The 20,586-nt window shown below is 42.5% G+C and overlaps 1 protein-coding gene across 1 annotated transcript; it reads right to left on the bottom strand.

Annotated features, from left to right (window-relative positions):
• Nucleotides 1-232: 232 nt before the first annotated feature.
• Nucleotides 233-18,713, bottom strand: LSM11 (LSM11, U7 small nuclear RNA associated). The gene is given in 6 exon segments (XM_080988683.1): nt 233-6,253; nt 8,197-8,280; nt 9,577-9,716; nt 17,006-17,137; nt 17,140-17,192; nt 17,194-18,713. Coding segments are annotated over 6 exon segments (1,233 nt in total). The 5' UTR covers nt 17,634-18,713; the 3' UTR covers nt 233-5,869.
• Between the last annotated feature and the right edge of the window lie 1,873 nt (nt 18,714-20,586).

The raw sequence follows: 20,586 nt of genomic DNA, 5'->3' as shown, positions 1-20,586 counted from the left end.
GCCTCAAGGTGATTGTATTCTCCTGCTGTGGGGTGATGGTGGATGGTTTTAAGGCAACTGCTGTTTTTATCAGCTTCTCAGCAGCTTATTTTGGATTGTTTTTCTGCAATAACCTACAATGTAATAAACCAAGTGTGTAAATATTCCTGGCATCAAAATTGTCAGTACATAAATTGTGCCATATATAAATTGTCCTAATAGTTAGTCTGCAAGAAATAACTCTGAAGCAGTCTATGTTACATCAATATATTTATTGCCTTAGAGGTTGAACTCTTTTGTATACAGAAATCTAAATCCATCAAGCAAAAATAAATAAATAAAATGTACATTCATTTTTAGGTTCGTAGCAGCAATTTCTTCTCAGAAATAAAACAGGAAGACAGATTAAACAGCTTGCATGTTCCTTCCAGTCCAAAGTACTCTGGTGGGTACTTGCAACTAAACCGGGGTTTAGTTCAGAGTATTTGTGTGTGTATTATATGCCATATATCTATCCGTTCTGATCTGTTGAGTTGCAAAGCTAGAGAGCTAATGCCTGACAAAAAGGGTGTGTAATAGGTATTTTTACTGTTGTTGTTTTTTTTACATTTTACATTATACAAAAAATGCAAACGTTACCCCTTTATTTACAAATGCGAACAGTCTCAGAGGGAAAATAGACACAGAAAGCAAAGGCATAGAAGAATCAAACCCAGTGATTGAGGCTAAAAGTATACCTGCACTACAAATTTAAATCAATTTTGCGCCTGCTATGGTTTTTAAGCAAGGAACCTTGTGAACTGAAGTTCACTTTGAAGTCACTAAACTACAGTTTCCAAGGTTCAGTGGGAAGACCAGGCCACTTAAACCAATTTGTAATGTAGTTCAGGTTCACTTATCTAAGCTTTAAACACTGAAGCCAACCTTTATCATTAAGCCAGGAATGTATCAGTACAGCAGTCAGCTGAAGAAATTCCTAACAATGCCAAGAGAGGTTGGAAAAGTATTTCTGGTTGTTTGTTTCTCAGCCTAAAACTGATCTTACCAAGGAGATGATACTAGGATACAGCTGCACTTTGCTCTGAAGTAGTGAAAATCAAACATAATTGCGAAAGGAGCCTGGAGCAGCTTTCAGGGTCCCCCCCCCCTTCTCCTGAGGGAAAGCTTCAATCTTCTGAGAGAAAAGGGAAGAAACAGACTAGCTATGTTTGTACACAACCTGATCAAACTATTTTTCACTCTAAACGAATACAAGTCTGACAGAGTCTCAGGTGTACTAATCCTACTCCTTGTTGTGAAGCTAATAAAGCAGGTATCCAGAAACATGATAAGCCTTTTTCTCTTTCATGACAGGCTTTCACCTCTGACAGCCAAGAGCAATAGCTCTTTTCAGAGACATCTAAAAAGGGCTTGTATACATCAAGAGACAAGTTATTCACATTACTCCTCCACTAAAGTAGGCCTCTGACATCCATTTTGAGGAAGAGCTTCAACAAGGCACTGGTGTATTCCTAGCGCTGAACAGAAATGTAATTCTCTGCATCTTCATCCCCAACAGAAATTCTGTTGCAAACTGAGGAAACAGAATTAAAATATGTTTCAACCACTCCCAGAGTATGCTTTGAGCTGCGTGGAATGAGTAATGAGTTTTGACACATAGCAGATTCTTACTGATGGAAGTGTAAATAGGCACTATTGAACTCATATTGAGACAAAAATTGTCAGAGCAATATAGGAATTATTTTTTTCTCTCTGGGTATTTTCTCTCTTTACACAAAAAATCCCCCAATGGCAGCAAGTCTGCAGCAGAAAAAAGTTCGACTTCCAAGACCTCCATTCAGCCTGTCAATTACATAGTTGCAACCTTCAGAGCCACACATACCTGCATTTGCAGGTTTGCCAACTCTTCACAAAAGTTGAAAAGAAAGGGAAAGGCTCAGTACGTGTAATTTTCTTGCCGCAGTGATGGAACAAACACCACCTGCCGCACAGTAACTGAGGGTTTAAATACCAAAACCTCTACATGGAGGTCTAAAAAAAAACAACCACTTTGCATATTTGTGGTAGTGTTCTACAGGTGAACATTTGTCACATCACTGGTATGGAAATGCTACAAACACCTGCGTGACTCACACATGGGTACAGAGTTTTCAAATGTCATACTTGCTAAGTAAAATGTGGCCACACAGACCTTTTTGGTTTTGATTCTCCATAACTTTCTGTTTTCTTCTTTTTAATTGTTGGATTGAATTGGAGAGTTGTGTGTTTCATATCAATCAGGCAAGAAACTAACAGAAAAATCTGGAAGAGGAAAGCTGATGAAGAATATGAAAACGTCCCCCTTTCCAGACATTTGTGCCTTACTCATCAGGTCTATATAGTGGCTTTGTCTCAAATTTATGAAGTTACTATCTTTGGAAAGTGGGGGCACTTTACGTTTGACATCTACACTTTGCAACTTTAGAAACCAAGTGGCAAGACAGGATAGGAATTCTAGTGAGAAACTCTTGTCAATAAATAAATAAATAAATAAATAAATAAATCCTGAGTTAATTTGCAAGGTGTGGGAAGAATAGTAAGATAGGCAGATATGCTTCCATAAGTACTACTTACACAAGGCGAATTGCAACTCCAAAACAACAGCTTGGAAATTAAGCTTAGCACCTTTGATCTAGAGGCTTCAAGTAACAATAGAAAACGTGCAAGTCAGTAAGAGTCCGAAGATATTTTTAAGAATTCAAAAGAGAGTCTTGTGAAATTGACAGTGGATATGGGACCACAGACAAAGTTGTGAAAAGGATTCTGGAAGACAAAAGCAGCAGCAATTTAAACACTGAAGCATGAGGTAGTAAACTTACAGAGGCAGACTTATGAAAGCATTTGGCATTCCAAAGAATATGGATAAAGACCAGTGAAGGGAAAGATCATTCAGGAAAAAGCAAAAAACAAAATTTGATGGTCCACTTAAATTTGTATTTTGGGGGCCTAACCTTAGCGAAGTAGAATGTGAAAGGGCAGGCATCTCAAGAACAGACATATGAAGCCTACCCACCCCCCAAAATAGAAAATGTGGGATATATAGATATAGATAGATAGATGATAGATAGATAGATAGATAGATAGATAGATAGATAGATGGGAGAGGTGTCTAGGTGAACTTTTTAAGCTAAAAGAAAACTGTCTGGAGCACAGAGTCAAGAAACTGTACTTTGAGGAGAAAAGAGCCACAGAGGAAGAATCAAGAACAGACACAAAATTCGTTAAATCCAGCCACAAGAATCTCTTAAGATCATTTTTGTGATAGCCTTTGCAGCCAAAGGTGACTGGGAAAAGTCAAACTGGAAAGGGCAAAAGGTAGGCTGCTAAGGGAATTCAGAAACTAGTATTTCATGTCCCTGGGTTTCTTTTTGAAGCAAGGAGGGTGAAAGAGTGAAAAACATGTTTGTGACATGCATTTTAAATTGCAGCATGGCAAAGAATAACCCAGGGAAAAATATAACATCATCCGAGACATTTTGCATATCCCATTCCCACTCAATGGGGAAGCTACACATCAAGTCAAGAGATTATGCTAAACATAGCAAATGGCAGGTGAACTCCAAGTTTGGCTCCTTTTCCTTTCCTAGCTCTTGTACCTTTCTTTCAGTCTGTCATCTTGAGCTGTACTAGGTTGACAATAAAATGGCTAATTCCTTGAACCTCACAATACTCAGGGCAGAACTTCACACAGTGGATCATTCCATGCTTCTTTTTCACAGAATTTGAAGCAGGCGGGCTGTGGGGCACAACCCTTTCTCCTCATGCTGTTTTCTCCACTGAAGATTGCTTTACTCTCCAGTGAGGAAAGCTTTGGGACTCCCCAGGAAAAACAACATGAACAAAAAGGGTTAAGAAGCCCCTCTTCTCCACACTGGCCTTCCTTTTCAAACTGCAGCCTCAGTTTTCGGGGGGTGAGCATGACATTCAGAGCTCCTCCAAATTGGGGCCATTTCACCAAATATTTTCTGAAGGGAAATAATTCTCCAGGTGATTTGGGAGAGGGCTCATCATTAGCAGCAGCAGATTTTCTTTCTTTCTTTCTTTCTTTCTTTCTTTCTTTCTTTCTTTCTTTCTTTCTTTCTTTCTACAAAAAGATCCTGTGAATCCCACATGATGCCATAACTCTGCAAATTTCAAGGCACTGAGTGGGGAAAAAATGGTTGCCTCCAAACACAAAAGTTGGAACAATCATCTTCCCTCCCCACCTTGAAATCTACCCTACTTGAGCCTACCCAGCCCATTTTGCAGCCCATAACTCGGCTGGAGAAATAAGAGGAAAGAAACTGAGCTCCACCCATGAATATTTTTTTTTAAGCCTGAAAAAATGATAATCACAAACTACATGCAATTGTCTAAGGGTTACTATCGATGGTGGAAAACGCCAATCATTAGAAGATTGCTAGATTATTCTAGAAAATCAGAATTGACTTACAAAATGTAACCTATATGTTTTGAGTTAGAAATCTGTGTTTTTGAGCTTAATAATTCTACAGAGACTTTTAAAATGCCACCCAATACAATAGTAATTGCATTCCAACACAAGCAATGGCAGCAAAGTCCAGCTATTGGAGTGCTACATACACACACTCACTGTAAACAGAGGGCACTATTATACAGCACCATAAAATCTCTCTTGGCAGACACTTTATATATATATGTATTGTTACAACATGTTGCACAGCTTCTTCTGATGATTATTGAATCATAAGGGGGGAAACATTTAATAATACTGATTTTCTAAATAATCACCATGCATACTTTTCAGTAGTCTTAAAACATGCTTCTCAGGAACAATCAAACTAGCATTAGAGGCATGTCATTCAGAACCTAGAAGCAATCAGGACTACGCTTGCAGGTATCACAAGCAAATTATTCTCTTCAATCACCATCAGGGAAATCAGCCACTTCTATAATGTATAACTGTGCCTAAGAATAAAACACCATCTTCTCTATTTTAAGCAACTTATGTACATCGCCTTAAGTCTTTACCGCTGCAACACACAAATGGATGAAATGAACAATTAAAAAAAACTTGGATTGCAATTTCTGGGTTGTTCCAACCCATTTTATAATACATACATTTAGACAAGCTCCAGGTAGAGAAGTTACATAGTTAGCTACATTCACTGTTTGCTGGTGGCGCGGGGTGGGGTGGGGTGGGGTGGGGAAGCAGGGGAAGATGGTTTTAAGAGCATAGGCTGTGTAAATACTGAAGAAAAGGCCAAATACTGCCTTTGATCACAAATGAGTTAGAGAGAAAAGGCATCCCATCAGCAAATAACCACTTGATTCAGTTTCCATTCCCTTTTTGTTCAAGACACCAGAGGGCACTGTGATTCAACTCTGGAATACCTCCCCACCCATGCATGCTATTAGGAGGAGGGAGAGATGAGATCCAAACAAGTCCATACCTAAAGCCATTCCTCCTTTTCACATGCTCTGAATTCCATTGCCATTTTTTTATAAACGTGCTTTCCCATGATTTCAAATTACTAGCATTCCACAATGAAGTACCAAGGTCAATGGCATACTCCGCTTCTTTTGCAGCCACATAGCAAAAACAGAGCTACTTGTTTCAGACCACATGGGTTTTTAATATACAGCAATACTTGCCCCACAGCATCACAAATTCTGGAAGTTCCACTGTTCAAGGACTTAGGAGATCTTTCTCTTTGTGGAGGCAGCAGCTTCCTTGGCCAAATTTTAGTCCAAACAAGCTGGTAGCTGGCTCAAGATGCTCTTGCCTTCCTTCCTTTCAGTCAGAGGAAGAGAAGAAGTTACAAAACAATTCACAAAGTAGCATGCAGCTGCCACCACTGTTCATGCTGCTGGCTGAGTAATGGCAATCAGATCAATGGGCTAGATGAACAAGCAAGACATTCTCCCCCCGAATAAAAATCTGGTTTATGTGCCGTGTGAAAACTTGCTGGTAATCCACTTTGGGCCTCCGCTTTTTCCGTGATCGACCTCTTGTGCCACCTGCACTCGTCCCCTCTGTTTGGGAGATTCTGCCAGACAGCTCAATCTCTTTCCCATAAGTTCGAGGCAGGCTAGAGCTCCGTGTCCTCTCTTTGCTCGAGCGCTTCTTTGCCCCTCGTTCTTCTGACCTCCTCCGACCTGACTCGGACTTCCACCGAAGTGTCCTAGGATCACATGGAAGAGCTGGCAGATCAGCAGCCATCTTTGAAACGTCCTTCTTAACCAGGGACTCTTGCAGCTTGAGTCTGTCAAACAGCTACAGGGGGTGGGAGGAAACAAATATGTCATGAAAGCTGTCATCTCATTCTGTAATCTGAAAGCATATGGCCCACCACGGAGGGCCTAACTAGAGAGTGGGTGTTTTTTGCAAGAGGAAAAATACACAGCAATGCTTTTCATGTACAGTACTTTCTGCTGGCTGGATAATACAAACTGTAAGCACTCTAATGCTAAGGAGATTACTTATTTGGCAGTTATGGAGTTATCCAGCTTCCATGTTTTCTGTGTGCATGACTAACACACCTCACGCATGTACACATAGCAGATTTGGCCTTGTGACAAATGCTACTGCTATGACTTTGTACTGCTCTGTTAAATCCTGGGGCTAAAAGCAATAGATCAATCTGATTTGAGCTGTAAGCCCTCTGGGACAAGGACTGCATCATTTCAGTCTTTGTGTGAATAGAGCCTAGTTCATTGCTGCTGTTGAATAAATGTTAAACAGTAAGTGGTACTAGTGGATACATTTTGCTGGATAAATCTGCTGACCACTGGTCATGAAGAGCAATGGCTAATGGAGAACTCACACATGGATGCTCGTCATTTTAGGAAGCTGCCCATGTGAAAAGGCTATCAAGGGCATAAGCATAGACAGAAGTTTCCTCTCCCTTTAACAGTGTTTCCCAAGGAAGCAGGTTGCAAAGCAACAAGTCCTAAGCCATCAAGCATGTGTATACCAGCTGCAAGTAAAAAAAATTACACTGTCTGCCACCTATAGCTGAAGCTTGCAAAACACATCCAGTATCAAATATTTTTAATTATGTTTTGTAGATATTTATAGTTTGCTTTTATTGCGTTCCATATGTTGTAAGCCACCTTGTTAACATTTTATGAAAGAGTGGATTAATGTTGCCAAGTGTGCCAAAAGATAAAGGTTTTGGAAAAAGAAATCTCTACCCTTGGCCAGCAACTTTATAAGTTCTTTACAAGGTAAGGGCTGGAAAGTGGGAACGGGGCCCACTTTTGCTGCTCTATCCATTTACCTGACATTAAGAAATGAGCTAGCGCTCCAGCTTAACCTTAAGTCTGTTTTGAAATAAAATACACCCTTAGTATGTGGGAAATTGAGCTTATAGGCTTAAATTTAGTGCACTTGCACCAGCCAACTACAAGGCTGACCCAAGACATTTTGCTGTCTGAGGCAAAGAACAAGATGCCCCCCCCCATTGCATGTACAGAATCCAGCTGGAATGGAAATTAGCAGGCTAGCTTGGGTAGGCCATGGTGTGGCACACACAGCTCTCCCTTCCAACACCTTGCCACCATTCTCTTCTCCTCCATATCTGCTGCCTCACTCTGCCTACTCTGGCAACCTAAAAGCAACAAGGCAGGCCAATAATTTGATTACAACACTTTATATAGCTACAAAATTGTATCTTCATTCAGAGTCAAGTGGCATACAATATATACAAGGTAACACCAACTAATGTGACTTCAGAGAATTTCCCAAAGTAAAGGATTTTTTCAATGGTGTATCAAACAGAGAACGATTCAAGCTTGAGGCAACATGCCTTCCAAAATAAGTATAAAGTCCCAACCACAGCACGGATGCACCTGGTTATATCCACGACTTATTCATATATTTAGCAGTGAACATGCTGAAAGAAGTTGATGCTCCCGAGGCAGTAGCAGGACAGTCCTTCCTGGATAACCGACTGTTTCAAACTTTCTTCCTCAGCAAATAAGAGGTACGAGAGGGTACATAGGTTACAATGGTTCAGCTTTCACTACTAATTAGTGACTCTGAATGAAGATACAATTTAGTAGCTATATAAAGTGTTGTAATCAAATTATTAGCCTGTCATGTTGCTTTTAGGTTGCCAGATTTTTCTGTTCGCAACACAGGGGATCTTTGCTGTCACTCTGCCTAACAGCAGGGCTGGCCCAGAACAACAAACAAGCGGGAGAATGGCTACTTACCCTGGTGAGAGTCAACTGTGGCTCTACATAGAAAGCTTTACCCAGCACAGGTTTTCGATACGTCTCATCTACGTCTGTCAGGGCCTAGGGCAAGGGAAGCAGAAAGAAAATATCAAGGCAGGCTGTGGCTGTATATGGCATTTTTGTCATGTAACTTTTGGGGCCTGGGTGCAGAGAATTAGGAATTAGCATTATCCAGCTTACACATTACTCCAATAATTTAATCCTTTCCAGGTTGTTGTTTTTTATAAAGACACTGCTTACAATTATATTTTTTAAAAAGAAAAACAGAAGAAAGCACAAATTTAAACAGGATACCTGCAGAATTACAATTACAAAATGTTTGCACATTTCTTTTCATCTTCTCCTTAGCCCTTTTCAGAAGTGCTTTGCATGCATGCCTGCCTGCTTGCCCCACCCCTAACATCTCCAGGGGCTCCACGCTTCCAAGTTCCCGGGTTCAGTACAAGAGGAGTCTGTACACATAGACTTCTCCATATGAATGAAAGCCCTGTGCATTGGGGCTCCTCCTTTTGAACTTCTGCCAAACATGAAGAGGTTGGGGGGGGCTGTGTTAGAGGGCGCAGCCACTTGCCTATTGCCCTTCCCTATTCTTCTGAAGGTCTAGTCAGTTTGGTTAGGATTCTGGCCTGGTGATGCAAATAAAACTTTTTCTCTGATTCTGTATCAAGTTTTGTGCTTACACTTGCAGCTAGCACTCTAGACGGGTGGCACATTCAGCTCGTGTCTTAATTCTGACTCGTCAGCATCCAGTTCGAACTAAACTAAAAAGCCCTTGCAGAGTTAGCATAACACGGAAGGAACTTTAACAAAAAGATGACAAACTGCTGTGCATGTGGGAGAGAGGTCAAGAGAATGGCGGGGGGGGGGGGGCGACCTTAATGCCAGACGACTTGGGGTTCCAGTCAAACAGATGACTACTAGGGCTTTTGTTGCATATTTTAGGGAGATTTCTGCTTTCACCCATACATTTTCAAAGACATTTTGTGCGTGTCTTTCACTTAGCAACCAAGAAAGTAAAGGAGGTGGCAAAGATCTTGCGGGGGGGGGGGAATGGGGGGCATAAAACAAGAGAAAGAAAGAGAAAGGTAAGTGAGAACAATCCAACACAATTAGCTCAGCTTGTGTTAACCGAAGACAAGACTCTGAAGAAACACTCTCTGGTCAACAGGGTGCAAACAGGGTGCAAGACTGTTCCACTGATGCTTTGAACTGACCAGATAAGAGCCAAGACTCACTTCTACCTGGAAACTAGAGGATCGTCCATACCCCTTTGCTGAACATGCCATCTGGTTGAAGTAACCCTTTGCCAATTGGTAATTAGCTGTAAAATCATAGAAAGGGGGTGACAATCCTTACCATATTCCAGAACTTGTCAAATGCAACCAAGAACCCACTGCAGACTCCACGAAGTCCTTTGAAAGTTCGGACGTGGACGTTGACTTTTACACCATCACGGACGCATCGGTGAAGCTCCCCAAGCGGACTGCCTTCGTGAACTAGAATAAATGTAAACTGCCATTACTTTTTACTGAAACAAATGCCATGGAGAATAAAACAAAACCATTCACTGTTTTTACTCAAAGCATTACAGTGAACTCTGCTTAGGGAAAATGTCACCAATTTATACTCTCATACCAAGTATCCACTCAGCTGCAATGTCTTAACTAAATTCCTGTACAGCAGGAATAGGAAAGCTTTAGCCCTCCCATTATCCTCAGCCATTAGCCCTCCTGGCTGAGTCTGATGGAAGTTGAGAGTCCAACTACATCTGAAGGGTCATAGGTTACTCTAGTCTACAACTTGCTTTGGGGGAGATCTAAAAAACAAACTTGCCCTGTTTGCACCAATACTTTTTAACTACTTTTCACTTTTGCCATGATAAAACAAGTTAGTCTTTAAAGTGTCATGTCTGAATGCAGTTAAGGAATAACAAATTTAGCTACGCTTTATAACACTACTGAAGGCTTCAGTTTTCTTATGTCATAGTAACAACATATAGTGTGGTACCTCGGGTTACAAACGCTTCAGGTTACAAACTCCGCTAACCCGAAAGTAGTTGCTCTAGGTTGCGAACTCTGCCCCAGGATGAGAACAGAAATCGTCCGCCAGCAGCAGGAGGCCCCATTAGCAAAACCGCGCCTCAGGTTAAGAACGGTTTCAGGTTATGAACGGACCTCTGGAACGAATTAAGTTCGTAACCTGAGGTAACACTGTATAAGGAAAATTGGTCAACCTCACCTAGCTATTAAGATTTACAACCCACAAAATCCCAGTAAATAATATAAAGTGGAACTCAGGCTTATTTAAATCAGAACCAGTATCTGCAAGGTCAGTCTTGTCTTATTCTGAACACTGAGCTCCATGGGCTCAAAGCGTAAGACTTGCAGAAAATGATCGAGGTTTCACAACTCTTGCACATATCAGTTTGTTCTTTAGTCCTGTGTGTTTTCAGGAATGCTTATCTGTGGAATATTTTGCTAATAAAGCACTCTGATCCCGTCCTAATGGCACTGAATGGCCTATTCAACCTCTTATCAATCATATCCAGCTGGCATAGTTCCCTAACCCTATCACCACCAAATACCAAGAGATGCTTCTACACTCTTATGATGATTTCTCCAGAGGAGGAAAAACCCTGTGTTAGATTTGTCTCTGCAGCTCATAACCATTCTGTGAACATCAAAAACTATTATGCTCTGCATGTAGCTATTATTTTTCTGTGGCTTAAAAGCAATGCAGATGCATTGTCAATCATTTGTGCAGTCTAGGAGGCCATAATTACATCCCTAATAGTTCAAAATGGATTTTCCCCCCAATGTAAAGTATGTGTTTAATACCCAAATTCTAAAGGATAATTAAAAGGCTACTGGGGGTTGTCACCATACAACATAAATATTTTTAGTAGATAATCACTGCCTCTGTAACAAAGTGCCAATCATCAGCATGGTTCCTGTGGCTTAATTTATACAAGAAAATGATCTGTACCCCATAGTTTGATGGGCAACTATAAGCACACATAGTAGTCACTTGCCTTAATGGGACTACAAGACCGGCAACAAAAACGTATCAGAACATGTTTAAAAGAGCTGCAGTGGCTACTGGTCTATTTCTGGATTCAGTTTAAAATGTTGACTTTCAACCTTTAAAGCCCTAAACAGTCTGGGAGCCTGGGACCTGGCCATCTAAATAATGGCATTCTTTAAAATCAGCCTCAAAGGCCCTTCTCCATGAACATCTGCCTTTGGAGGGTAAGTGCCTGGCTACAAGAGAGAAGGTCTTTTCAGTGGTAACACCCAAATTTTGGTCACCCCCGCTAGACAAATATGCAAAAGCATCAGGTCAAGTTCATCCTGCTTTCCACTGTTTTAACAATGCCCGATACTCTTTTAAATGCCTGTTATTTTAATGGCTTTGCCTGGTGTTTTTTATGGCTTTTTCTGATGCTTTCATAGTTAGCTTAAATGTGTGTGTGTGTGTGTGTGTGTGTGTAAGCGGCAGTAAGGTATGAAAAACGCCTTCTAAGTAAAACACACACACAAAGATATTCAAATAATACTAAGTAGAAAGCAAAAAAAAAAACATGTTAGTACTACAGTCGTACCTTGGTTTTTGAACAGCTTAGTGCTCGAACGTTTTGGCTCCCGAACACCACAAACCTGGAAGTGACTGTGAATTATTTTTGGAAGCCAAACATCCAGCGGGGCTTCCATGGCTTTTGATTGAGTACAGAAAGCCACAGCTTGGTTTTCGAATGTTTTCAGAAGTCGAACGGACTTCCGGAACGGATTCCGTTTGAGAACCAAGGTACAAATGTATTCCATGAACTCTTGCGCAAACAATAGGAGTCTGCACACACTGCAGCACCAACATGGTTCAGGGTGTTAAATTACAGCTCAAGAAACATAGGGAGGACGCAGGCTGTGATATATAAACACCAAAAAGCCACATAAAAGTCTTAAGAGGAGTTCACACAAACACAATAGCTCCTCTAGATTGTGGATAATTTTTATTGTGCAACACTCTTCTGCTGTGTCAAGAACAGCCCTCCCATGAGTGGAACAAACTTTCTGCATCTCTGTATCCAAGCCATTCACACATAAGCCAGTCTAGTAACAACGTAGCTTATCTAGCATTCTTCGTCTTGCACACCAAATCTCCTGGATAAGCAAACTATGTAAACATGAATGCCAGACATGTAAACGTACATGCCAGACATCCAACAGAGTGGGACAGTACTAATGCCTTATTTATGCTCATAAGCAAAGCAAAAAACCCTGACCTATAAAAAATTAAATGATGACATTGACACCTCGGATTATAGCATGTTGCAAACTGGCATGAATACTAGAATTGTCCTCACAAAATATCAACTCAAAACTAATTTTTCCATTAGCAAGTGAAATTGAGAGTGACCCTGAAAGATGGCAAGATTTGAAGCAGGGGTAGCCAACATGGTGCTCTCTCCATATGCTTAGGGCTACAATTTCCATCATTCCTGATGACTGACCAAGGCTGGAGCTGATGGGAACTGTAGCCTTAAACATCTGGTGGGAACCACGTTGGCTACTCCTGGATTTAGGATCTTTACAAATATGACAGTCCTTTTGGGATATAAACAGTATCAGTTTCCCTGCTCCAGCAATCCCCTTCCAGGCTCTAATGTTAGGATCACTTTACAGCATGGAGCTAGGTCATAGGATTGCAGATCTTCACTCCATATCCCTTATGGCTCCTCTAAGCAGCGTAGAGACCCACTACTCACAGCATGACGACTGAGCCCCAAGCAACAATGGCTTCTAAACTTTATGTGCCAGGGAATAATTACTCACCATAGGAAGACCCTTTCTGGCACTATCGCTTTCTGGTTCTCCAGCTCTATCCATGTGCTGTAAAGACTTTTGGGGAGCTGAAAAATCAGCATAATCTCTTCTCTATCTTAACAGCTAAACAGCTCTATTTTTATGCATGGGAGAGACCACACTATTATTTGGGTTCTTCAATCATTCTTTGGTCTTTCACAAAAGCAGAGAAAATAATTGTTATTCAAGGCTTAAAAACAAGAAATGAATTTAAGATCTCTTCCCATGCAGATTATGTAGCTTTATCAGTCTTGGAGCCTATGAAGTTTCAGAGTTTTATTAAGGTTTATTAACTCTGTAATGCTTCCAGCTACAGAATCAATGAATCCAAATCAGACTTTTTGCAGCTTAATGAAGGATCAGAAAGAGGCTGAGTACAATAATTCTGTGATATTCTATAGTCTGAGTTTAAGAAGCTACAACTAATCTTGGTACTTTCTTGGTAAATCCTTTTTTTAATTAGTAATCAACTGATTACTGTTTTTTTTTTATCAGTAATCAACAAAATTAAAGATGATTTTCAGAAAAGGGGCACATGTATTTTCTGGCTAGGAAGGATTGCCTCTACCAAACAACCTATATGTATCTATCGCCAATCATACTGGAGAAAACAAAAGCAAAATAAAGAAGTAACATGTCCTTTAAATAGCATGGCTAGATCCATGGGCATCAATGAGTTAAGTCTGCATAAAATAAGCTCAGCATGGATAGCAATTCAGTGACCCAATAGTAGATTGCTGTAACATAAACTGTCATGAACACTACAGGTAAACCTATCTCGTACGTTGAAAAGCTTGGGCAGATGCTCCACTCAAACAACTATAGAAGGTCAATATTTTGTCAGGATAATGCCAATGTAGACAGCATGTGGTCAATGCTGCTGCCCATGGTTATATATGCTCAGTTTATTATTTACTTGTTGGATACAGAAACAGAACACATATTTGTTCCTAAAACCATCTACTTTAAAAGCAAGTGGCTAGCAATCCAAAGTGAGGAAATAAGATTAGAGGTTTTATGGTACAACAACATCTGGGCCACATACCAAGTCAGCATGTAAGAAAACCTTAAAGACAATGGAAATTTGTAATTTAAGGCCAAACTACATTAGACTGTTGTAAAGTGTCTTTGGGGGATGGGTGGAACAGGCTGTATGCCTGAGACAGGATAAAATAACAACTTGAAAAAAACTCCTCTCTCCTCTTTTTGTTCACAAAGTCTCTCTGCTGGAAGAACAAGCCTTCTGTGTGTGGAGGAACACAACTGCATACAACTCTATATACTTCTTTTTGGCCCTAAGGTTCCCAAAGCAGTGAACATAGTTAACACTTTACATTTGGTTAGGAATCACCATCTATTTGCTATTTAAGTGAAATTTACTAGCCAACCTTTTCAACTCTTTAGCCTGAAAAATGGAAACTCATCGCATCAATAACAAACAACACTGTACTTGTTCAATTAAGACTTGAGATCTAATTACTGTATTAAGATGCATGTAAACTTTATTTCTGACAGTCTTCTGGCTCTCGGTACAGGTATTCCAAACCATAATGGAAATCACAATCCCACTGAAATAAGTGGGAGTTTTGCAAAAGGATTTCGTGCATAATCTCAGAACAATCATCATCACACTTCAAGCTGTGATTCACTTGCCTATCATCATGTTATCACGAGTCGCTGCACTATATTTATAACCCTAGGACGGATAGTTAAGAACCTAGATTATAACAATGTAAAGGACATACCGTTGTTATAACTAGCGGGACATATTGTTGTTTTATCTAGGACAGTGGCATTTTTCAGAAGCAAAAGAGCCTTTTCTCAAAGGCTAGTCTCTCTTTGAATCGATACTGTAAGTAGAAAATAAGCAAGAGGAGTGAGGGATAAAAGTGACCTCAACAAACCCCCTGTCTGCCACCAAATGCAGGGCTTCTGCTTTGTATTATACATGTCAAGCCACAGAGTGTGGAAAAAAACATGTGTTTGATATGGGGGCACAGCAAGCTGCAGAAAGTACCTGACTGGTTACATCTCCCGGCAGGAGACTCGTGTCTTCACTTCATGCTGTCTCTGAGCTGAGGCCCTTAAGATGCAGTCACTCTTGCTTTGCAACTGAACAGAGTACCTGACCTTTGATGTCTAAATCAACCTGTCCAGTAGGCAACCTCCTGGGGCCCACCTGCCAGCAGTAGGTGGGGCCAGAAGCAAAAGTGGGTGGAGCAATGAATCTGAGTATTACCTTTGTGCTATACAACACACCCTTCTCTCTCTTACACCCAGGCAAGCAGGAGGCATTATACAAGTTCAGCGACACAGCCAAACCAATGAAAAACATCCAAGGAGGATGTGAAGCAGAGCTATTGAGGGATGTATCTGGGGAGAGCCCAGAGGGCCAGGCAGAAAGGTCTAGAGGGCTGTATAGGCCCCTGGACCTGAGCTTTCCATTCCTGCTCTGACCAGTACCAGGCCTAATATCCACCATGGACAACATCCCTAAGGCAATACACCTCAACATTTCATGCATCCCAATACCTTTAGCAACTGTTCTGGCCAGAGTGTTCCCCAAGGCCGTGGAAAGTTCTCTCACCCTTGTTACTCAACAACACGGTTATGCAGACACGTATTTCAAAATGTTCTTTGCATGTTGTTACTCGGCCTGAGGGAATATACTGAACTAAATGTCCACACGTCCAGTTATGAACAACATCTATGACCCATTTTCGGTCAACCTAATGTCAATTACATTTAAGCCAGCATGGTGTGGTGGTTACACTGTTTGAGGGGATCCGGGTTCATATTCCCCTTCAGCTATGAGGCTCCCTGCATGACCTTGGCCCAGTTAGTCACTATCTCTCAGGGTTGTTTCAAGAATAAAATAGGGAGTACAGCCACATGCACCATCTTGTGATCCTCGGAGGAAAGGCAGGATATATATGTAGTATATGAGCAAGTAAATTCCACATCAGACCTTACACCAATAATCTTAATGTGTTTTTACACCTTACTCTCTTATCAAAGCACCTACCTTCCCACACACTGCAGAGCTTCTCCAGAACTCCTTCTTTATTCAGTTCTCCCTCTTGCCCACACCCATGATCTCTTGCCTCAAAATATATCATATTTTTATCACTCCAAACACTTCACCCCCTCTCTACAGCCTACACACACCCAAATCAAGAAAACACATTCTTCCCACAATGAACCCACAAACTTTTTTTTTAAAAAAAACCATTATTTCGGCTCTTAATTATCTATGGCCTCACACAGATGGAGTTTTAATTGTGCCTTTTGAAAATAGCAATGTCTTTTAGACCCCCCCCCTTTTTTTGGCCAGTTTCAATGCAGGTGGTCTTTCATATATTGCAGGTCGTTTTGAGTTACTCTGCCTAAAAAAGCAACCAATGAATGTAATAAGAAAATAATCACAACAACAACAAATACCCAGCCAGAACTCCGGAATGCACATGTGTTTTAAAACGTATGTTTCACAACACCAAATGGTGTCTTTTTAAATACTGCAATAGCAGCACAGGCTAGTGCCAACTAACACATAAAGAAATCAGCGTGCTATGCAGATTTTTATTTCTGCGGTTTTGCCTGTATGTACACAGTGCCGTGTGCCAAGACCATGCAACACGTACACACGTGGGTCTAAGCCAAGCCAACACATGGGGGACGTGGTGCATCACAGTGCACATGGGCCAGAGGAGTGTGTACTTGTCACATCCATAAAACTGTGAAATGCTACCAGCCAGTGACCCATTTTCAACGTCGAGGCTCCATCCCCGGAATGCCTTTTCCAGTCATAAGAAAGGGCTGCCTCTGAGCATACGCAGAGTGCATTTCCCTCCCTTGCCGACCAGCGACTTATAGAAGTTCACAGCATATACTCCTCTTCAGAAACAAGCCAGCCCAGCTCCTCTTACCGGGCATCCTGGTGAGCACGTTGCGAGGCGCCCTCCTGCCCCGCTGCTGCCTGGCCCTCTCGGCCTCGTCTCGCTCGGGCTCCTTGGCCACCATGAGGCTGCGGAGACGCTGGATGCGCTCGGGGTCGGCGGGGGCCCGGGCGCCTCGGCTCCGGGCGCGGGTCCCCGCAGGGCGGCTGCCGCGGCCGGCGGCCCCTCGCTGACGTCCCGGAGCGCGGAGCAGGCCGCGCTGGAAGCTCTCGTACTCGGCCAGGTTGTTGAAGTGCGGCGCGGCCGGGTAAGGCAGCGGCGTGCGCTCCGAGTAGAGCGCCAGCAGAGGGTCGAAGCGCGGCGAACTCACGTCCAGGCGCCCGGGGCTGGGCGAGCGCTCCGAGCTGCTGCGGCCGCCCGAGCGGCGGCGGCGGCGGCGCCTGGGCCCGGCGCCGGCCTCCTCCGCCTCCTCCATGACTCCCTGGCCCTGCGGGGAAGGGATCCGCCCGCAGCTCCTCGCTCTCGCCGCTAAGGGCCGCCCCAGCACCACAGGCGTCTTCCCGCCTTTCTTAGCGCCGCTTGGCGCTCTCGGAAGACAGCCAGGAGCGAGATTCCCAGCACCTGCGCTGGGGCTAGCGACCGCCTTTGGGCTTTTCATCCATCGGCTGCCCTAGGAAGTCGTAGCTGCAGCCGGTTGCCGCTTGTCCCCCACCGTGCTGGCCGACGCAGGCAACATTATTCCCTCGCTTCTCCCTCCTTACTCGGCGTTAGTTAATCCGAAATAACGCCCGACACCCCATCGCGCGTTTAATACTTCCTGCAGTGTCCATGATTCCCGTAGAAAAGCTGCATTGGTTGGATGGATTTGCACGGTTCTCTCTGCAGATCTTCCTCAGAAGTGGCGTTTAATGCCTATGCAATAATATATGGCAAGAAAGTCTTACGTCGTGCGAAGGAAAATTGCGCTAACATTTCTTAGAATCCGCAGTGAGCCCAAATGAAGTGCCCAGAAGCGGAAAATCGCACTTCGAACGCGACGTTGCTGCTCAAGAGTAGCGGGATTTCAGGGTGGCGCCTAACCAAATTCATATGAAATAATCTTAAATACGAGCTGCTACAGCATACTCTTTTGTCGCTTATAGCAACCATTCTATTTGCAGAGGGGGAAAACAATGAGACCTCTTCTATATAATTCAAAGTCAAGAGACTGACAAAATTCAGGGAGCCATCTGGCACACCCACGCCTGGCATTTAAAAGTGTATATGGTATGTTAAGAATAGCAGGTATTTAACACCTACGTTTTCTATTTTTAAATCATTATTTCATTTCATTTTTTAAATAAAAGGGTCGATTCAAATATTGAAGGATATGAATTGGAGGTACGGGGGGGGGGGGCATCACCTTGTTGAAGCTAAGCAGACCCTCAGGGAATCAAACGTACACCACCCTGAGTTCCGTGATGTAAGAAAGGTGGCATATAATACCAAGAAAAGGAAATAAAATACTTGCACTGGTCAAGGATCCTGTGTGAACAGCAGGTCATGAGCCCCAACACCACACTGAAACCTCAGCCAGTATCTCATTTATTTTTATGACAACTTTGCTATGTCTGTAATTATGTAAATCTTTTCATATTGTAAGCTGCCTTGAGCATTGTTTTAACTGTGGAAAGGCAGCATACAAATAAAATGATGATTGGTTGGTTGGACACAAGATGAATGGTGGGAGGAACCAGCTGGGCAACCACCAAGGGAGGAAGGAGGGTCAGAACCTAGGCAGTGGTGATGGGATGGTAAGTGGTCATGGAGGAGAGACTAGGAAGATGAGTCAGAAGCTGATGGGGTAACAGAGCTCAGTGAGCTAGGAGAGTCTGGCAGAGAGAAGTCAAGAATCAAAGGCAGAAGCTGAAGCAGGCAAGTGGGAGGAGGGAGGTCAAGAGGCAGAGGTGAGTCAGGCTAGTGAAGAGTCACACCTGTCTCTCCCTCCTGCTGCAGCAAGCTCCACCCACTCTCACTACCAGAACCAGGAGAGGGATAAAACGGGTGGAGCAAAGATAGGCTGCACGCAGACACAGTCTCCGATTGCTTGCAAGAAGCCAGAGAGGAGGAGACAGACAGCTGTGGAGAGATGGGAATTTTTAGTCTCAGCAACTGATTCAGGGCATGAGCTGCTGTGCTCATTAGGCCTGAAACCCAGCCAGGTCTATGAAGATCTTATTTCTCTAGTAAAGAGAACTCCAGTGTTGAACTGTGATTTATTGATGGGCGTGCTTTGTGACAGCCAGACATTTGTTGATTGATTTGGAGCAGAGGAGAGCATACTACAGGATTGTGGAAACTACTTTGTGTTTTACTAGTAGTACCCTGCAATCAACCAAATGGGGTACAGTACAAAATATATACATTAGAATTAAAGGAAAGGTTGCCTCTGCATAGCTACTGAGTACAGTAGGAGCATCAGAACTCAGCTGAGCTTCAGGTCCTTCACTCAAATCTGTTCCTGAGTACCTCAAGCTCTCTTCATTTCAGCTTTCTAAATTAGCAAATTAGGGGAAGGTTATTGTTGTATATATTAATTGGGAGTTGGACTTCCTTGATCAAACCACCCAGAATTCTGCTGGTAGATACTCTGCCCACCCATGATGGGGAGAAAGTAGAACACGGAAGCCTTGAAGTCGAAAGATCTATTTGCATGTTTGCGAAGGTATTTGTATGTATGATAGGTAGCAGAGTGCACCAGTGATAGAGAATTGACTTACATGATTCCTGAACTATACAAGAGAATTATTCCATAAATCAATGCAAAATTTTATTAACATTACAGCAATAATTTAAACACATATTGCTTGGAAGGCTGTTTTTCTTAATGATTAACCTAACTATAGCAATGAAGATGTCCACCATTTTAGATAAATTGGTTGATTAGAATCATAGAGTTGGAAGAGACCACAAGGGCCATCGAGTCCAACCCCCTGCCAAGCAGGAAACACCATCAGAGCACTCCTGACATATGGTTGTCAAGCCTCTGCTTAAAGACCTCCAAAGAAGGAGACTCCACCACACTCCTTGGCAGCAAATTCCACTGTCGAACAGCTCTTACTGTCAGGAAGTTCTTCCTAATGTTTAGGTGGAATCTTCTTTCTTGTAGTTTGGATTCATTGCTCCGTGTCCGCTTCTCTGGAGCAGCAGAAAACAACCTTTCTCCCTCCTCTATGTGACATCCTTTTATATATTTGAACATGGCTATCATATCACCCCTTAACCTCCTCTTCTCCAGGCTAAACATGCCCAGCTCCCTTAGCCGTTCCTCATAAGGCATCGTTTCCAGGCCTTTGACCATTTTGGTTGCCCTCCTCTGGACACGTTCCAGTTTGTCAGTGTCCTTCTTGAACTGTGGTGCCCAGAACTGGACACAGTACTCCAGGTGAGGTCTGACCAGAGCAGAATACAGTGGCACTATTACTTCCCTTGATCTAGATTATTGTTATCTCTTTTTCAAAGAGGCTTTAAGGGACCTGGTCTTCTTTAAAAGATAACGCAGGAAAGGCAGAGAGTGAAAAATGGAATGACATTAACAAAATATTCCACATAAAACCCTTTTGTCATTATCT

Source organism: Podarcis pityusensis (assembly GCF_964106645.2).
Source record: "Podarcis pityusensis genome assembly, chromosome: 2".
NCBI lineage: Eukaryota > Metazoa > Chordata > Lepidosauria > Squamata > Lacertidae > Podarcis > Podarcis pityusensis.
This window is presented reverse-complemented; position numbering and strand designations above follow the sequence as displayed.